The sequence below is a fragment of the Grus americana genome, chromosome 1 (genome assembly GCF_028858705.1).
Source record: "Grus americana isolate bGruAme1 chromosome 1, bGruAme1.mat, whole genome shotgun sequence".
Classification (NCBI taxonomy): domain Eukaryota; kingdom Metazoa; phylum Chordata; class Aves; order Gruiformes; family Gruidae; genus Grus; species Grus americana.
The window spans coordinates 30350561-30355594 of NC_072852.1; the positions used below are offsets into that span (position 1 = coordinate 30350561).

General features: G+C 47.8%; 1 protein-coding gene across 1 annotated transcript; it reads left to right on the top strand.

The window, feature by feature from the left end:
• The first annotated feature begins 1230 nt into the window (after positions 1 to 1230).
• SMIM30 (small integral membrane protein 30) lies at positions 1231 to 5034 on the top strand. Its single transcript, XM_054817273.1, has 2 exons — positions 1231 to 1404; positions 2265 to 5034. The coding sequence occupies exon 2, from the start codon at positions 2336 to 2338 to the stop codon at positions 2519 to 2521; it is 186 nt and encodes a 61-aa protein (XP_054673248.1). The 5' UTR covers positions 1231 to 1404; positions 2265 to 2335; the 3' UTR covers positions 2522 to 5034.

The window sequence follows — 5034 nt, forward strand, 5'->3', positions numbered from 1 at the left end:
AATTACAGTGAAATTATATAAGGCAGACGCAAGTGATATGTATGTTGAACAATCCATCTGGATTTCCACTGCTCTTTAAGCAGCTCATCGAAAATTGTTTCTGTAAAAAGAAATGTTTACAAAAGCTGCAATTTTTTTGCACAAGTCTGGGGAAACAGTGTGAAAACATGGGTTACCATGAATTAATGCTTGAAGTCATGGATTACAAATTCTAGGTTAATTTTGCCATTAGATTAGCAGAGTTTCTTCTAGTTATTTCTGCAAACATTTCAAAGATACACGTACTTTGAATCCATAATGACTGCTTACAGGTCTTTTATCCAAACTTAGGCACACACATTTTCCACTGAAAAATAAAACCTGAGCTCCGACTAGGAACTAGCTAGTATCCCACTGTGGCTTTTACAAGAAAGACATTTTAACCCCCGTTCTGTGTAACACAACATTGCCTCAAGCAGCTTTGTCCAAAGCAGAAATAAGATAAAAATCAGGACAAGTTTGACTTAGGTCTTGGGAGTGATCTCAGGTAATTAGCTGATAACACTTCTCTTAGTTTTCACCTCTTACAAGGTGCCATGCTGCTCTCCGCCCTGTAAAACTGCTTTAACACTCAGAGTAGGAACCGGTTATGGTGGCACTGATGAGTACTCGTTATTACTGTTACACGAGAACCTGCATCTGAAATGAAGTAGGCAGTGCCTGCAGTCAAACTAAAGGTAACTTGTGCTCTTTCCTTATTTTTAGAGCAAAGAGCAGACAATCAGCCCAAGTCGGTACATTTTTATAATTTTGCTTCAAGAACGCCACAGTGCGCGTGTGTGGCCTCTGCTCATTCGGCTGAGGTTCATCATAGTGTTCATTAGTGCTCTGCTCTTTCGGCTGAGGTTCATCATAGTGCTCATTAGTGCTGCGCTCATTAGTCTGAGGCTCATCATAACGGGCATCACCACGGCTCTGGCTGCAGGCCGCTCTCGGGAGCAGGTCGGCGCCCCCAGGCCGGGGCTCCCCGGTGGCGCCCGCCCCCACCGCCCCCGGCGCTCTGCCCGCCCGCCCGCAGGCGGCTCCATCCCCGCGGGCCCAGGCCGGCCTGGCGGTCTCAGCAGGTGCCTGGTGCCGGTCCGGGCGCTGGCAGCGCCAGTGCCCCCGAGCCGCCCACAGCAATCACGCCGGGCGCCGCGGAGCAGCGAAGGCCGCTCGGCGGCGGTGGGTGCCGGGAGCGGGAGGCGGCTCGGCCGGGTCACGCCCGCCCCCGGCCGCGCCACCGCCCCTTCCTGTCATGGCCGCTGTCGGGCTGCGGGAGCGCGGCGAGGTGGCGCGGGCCGGCGCCCCCAGGAGCTGAGGGCCCTCCCCGGGCGGTGCGGCGCGGAGCGGGGACATCCCCCAGCCCAGAGCCGGCGGCAGGAGGTGACTGAGGGGCGCCGTGCGGGCAGGGCCTGCGCGGGGGGCTGCCCCAGGGAGCGGACGTCCCGCAGCCAGCCCACCGGCGGTGGGACGGGACGGGGCGCGGGCGAGCGGGGGCTGCGCTGTCCCGCTTCGCGCCCGCTGCGGGGGAGGCGGGGGCCGCCGGGGTGCGGGCCAGAGCCCCGTCACTGGCCCCCGCCGGGGGGGGAGGCTGGCGGAAAAGCCGCTTGTTCCGGGTGGCCCAGGCGGCCTCGGCCACCGCAGAGTATGTTTTGTCGTGTGTCCCCCGGGAGTGAGCCGTTCCTGCGGGAAAAACTACTGCGGAGCCGGCCGGCCGGCTCGGTCCCGGCGTGCGCCTCAAAGGCACGCTGCCGAAGTTGGAGTGAAGAGCGAGGATGTTTGTCCTGCAGCACGCGTGTGCGCGGAGGCGCCGGCCCCGGGAGGAGCCGACAGTTGAATTCACGTCCCTGCAGTGTGCAAGAGCCTCCCCCAGCTCACGGGTCCCGAGGCTGCCCCTGAGCAGAAGGGTCCATGGTGCGCATCGACGCTGGTCCCAAACACCGAGCGAAACGGGCCCGTGTAGCGCAGCATGAAGTAAGCAGGCACTGATGGCTGCAGGCAGGAGAGCCTACTCTGACTTTACCTCGCAGTAAGACTCCAAAAGATTAGTTTCCACAGAGTTGTGTAACAAGATAGCAAACCCACTGTAGTTATGACATGATAGTAAGTCATTTACTTTTGTATTTGTGAAGATACAACCTAAATTTTCTGAGTCCCAAGCAGATATTTGTTGCCTTTTGGAAAGACAATTCTAGGGGAGAAGGAAGGGAAATCCTGTCACGTTCCTTTTGTTTTCCTTGTAGATACTGCTGAACTACCTGTTTTCCAGCACTTTCCTCATATAATTTCCCTTTGGGATCAGCTGGTCGGCAGCATGCCTTCTACCGAGAACACCTCAAAACTTTTCCTGGTCCTTGTTTCATTGCTGCTGGTGCTGCCAGTAGTTGAAGCCCTAGACGCAGGAGATACCATCGCCTTCCTACTAGGCCTCACCGTCAGTGTTGTTGGGTTCTGTGCCTGCCTCGGTTTGTATGCCAGGAAAAGGAATGGGCAGCAATGATTTCAAGAAGATGCTCAGATGAAGTGAATTTCCAAACACAGCTTTGGGTTGAGATCTGGGGTGTAAAGCTGAGCTTCGGTTCTGGATAACTTTCAAAACCCATGTAACAGATAATTCTCCAAACCCCTGTTACTGTGCAATGCAAAAGAATCAAGACTGTACCCAGTAAAAGGGATTTGTAGAGTCTGTCCTCATGACAGTAAGATGATTTTATATTGCTTGTGATTAAGTATTGCCTAGAGAAGGGTAAGAACTTTTAGAATGGGGAAGGAAAACTATAGAGTGTTTCACAGTAAATGTTTATAAATGGAACATGTGAAGGAGACCATCAATGAGTTCCACAGTTTTGGTTTCAGGAGTTAATCAGGAGGAAGCGGCTATTAATCTTCCAGTCAGGATGACAGAGCTTTGGAAGTACTCCTAACTAGAGAGCTAGCGAGCAGACTGCTTTGACTTGTGTACATGTGCTCACATTCTTTGTAATGACAATTAACACCTAACAGCTCACTTCTGCTGTCACAGGGATGAAACTTTGGAGAACTAAGAAAAGATGGAAAACTTTTTTTCTTACGTGTGTTTATTTTAGAATGTGCCTCTCCTGTAGCCTGTGTTCTTGTTACAAAATAGATACATTGAAGAATGGGACCATTATTTTTCTTTAGCGTATATTTCACAAAGAAGTACATGTAAGGCTATGTTAATCAAATGAGGGATATATTTTGTTGTCTCATGTTTATTTTTTGTACTCGGCTTTCCTTTAGGCACACCAGGTTTAAGGCTTGTTTCATTTTATATTTTTTTCCCCAAAACTGAAGACTTACCTATTTTAATAAGGAATTATGACTAGTATTTCTGCATTATGGGGGGGTTATTAGAATTATAACAAGACAATTGTGCACGTTTCTTTTCCAATATGGAAACAACACGTTTTGTTAAAATCCTGGTTTTAGTCAACAGGTCCATTGTTCTTGAGTGTCTTCCTCATGACAAACTTACGTTGTTAGCTAAACATTTAGCTAAACTTCTTACCTAATTGATGCATAAGAGTTCCACAGAAGATTAGGACCAAAACCAAAGTAAAAAATCCTGATGCGAAATGGGAGATGTAAATAGCCTTATTCTGTTCATGCTCAGTCAGATTGTGTGGTAAACGGTTGAAAGACTCTACACAGTAGCACATCCAGGACCTGTTTCTTTAAGTACCAAAGGTGAAATGGCACAGCCAGGAATGTCCACCGCAAGTCCCTCTGGCTTCTTAGGGTGTTCTAGCTGTCCGCTTGAGACAAGGAGCAGAATAAGGAGCATAGGAAGGTGAGCTCACCACAGTTCACAGAATTTCCTTCTGATCTTGTGCTGTGGACACTGCCATTGTTGCTAGAAATCTTGGCTTTTATCTTTCAGAGCTGGGGAAAGGTTAAATGGGATGCAAAGCTATATATTTTGATACTAGTCTTCCCCTTTCTCTGCGAGTGTCTCTGTTCAGTAGAGCACAAAGTAATGGCTAGAAAAGTTGTCAGGCAGGTTTTATATAAGTAATTGGGTTGGCAGATTATCATGTTCTCCAAACGCATAAGATTTCTGTATTCTGTATGCCAGTTGTGGCTGGTTTGATTTCTCTCTCCAGCCTCTGAGGAGACAGAGCCCTGGTTATTTTGTTCTTGCAATTTATGTCCCTCTGACGTGGTTGATAGAGGGAGGAAGGTAAAATGAAAGCTTCCAAAATTGCTTGGGGTTGAACTGTAGAACTCAAACTAGCAAGCCACAAGAATGTAGGTTTCTGCTCTCAAGTTACAGGAATAATAATGGTCTCAAAGTTACTCTGATGAGATGCAAGTCTTGCCAGGTAGATGTTCATGAACCCTTTTTGTGGCTTCCAGAAGTCAGAAAGGGACATGGTGCACAATTATTATGTACAAATTAATTTTACAGCCCTAAGAGGAGCTTCAGACAGTAGTGTCACCTTTGAAAGCTGCCTAGCAGCAGCAAATGATCCTGTCCATGGTTACTCAGCTGGGTGGATGCAAGCACATGTTAAGTGGGGTCTTCCACGTTGCAGCTTGGCTAAACCATTACCCTTAAAAAAACAAACAAAAAACCAAACCACAAAATCACCACTCAATTCACTTTATATTTCTCAAAATTATGGAATTTTGCCAAGTTTTCAGTAGAATAGTAAATACTGTTCTTTCAGTAGGATAAATTTTATCACCAGCAGCTTTTCACAGACTCCTTTATCTTCACTTTGCAAAAGATCTCTGGCAATAGTTTCACAGAATTGTGCAACAGTTTCACTGCAGGGGAACAAAATTTTAGTTGATAGGGGTATGAGGAACTGTGTTCTTCGCCTGAAGCAAAGGTGTACTTCATGGAAAAGTGTTTGCACAGCGTAATGGTGGTGTTTCCTGCGTTCTGACAGAAGCTTTATTGTTAAAGACTTGCATTTGTTGGTGATTTGAGTGTGAAATCAGATACTTCTGGTTTTTCTTCTGTCTTAATAAACTTCTCACAAATGA

Excerpts from the sequence above, each read along its gene's own strand:
- SMIM30 (XM_054817273.1), top strand. The coding sequence starts at position 2,336 with ATGCCTTCTACCGAGAACACCTCAAAACTTTTCCTGGTCCTTGTTTCA.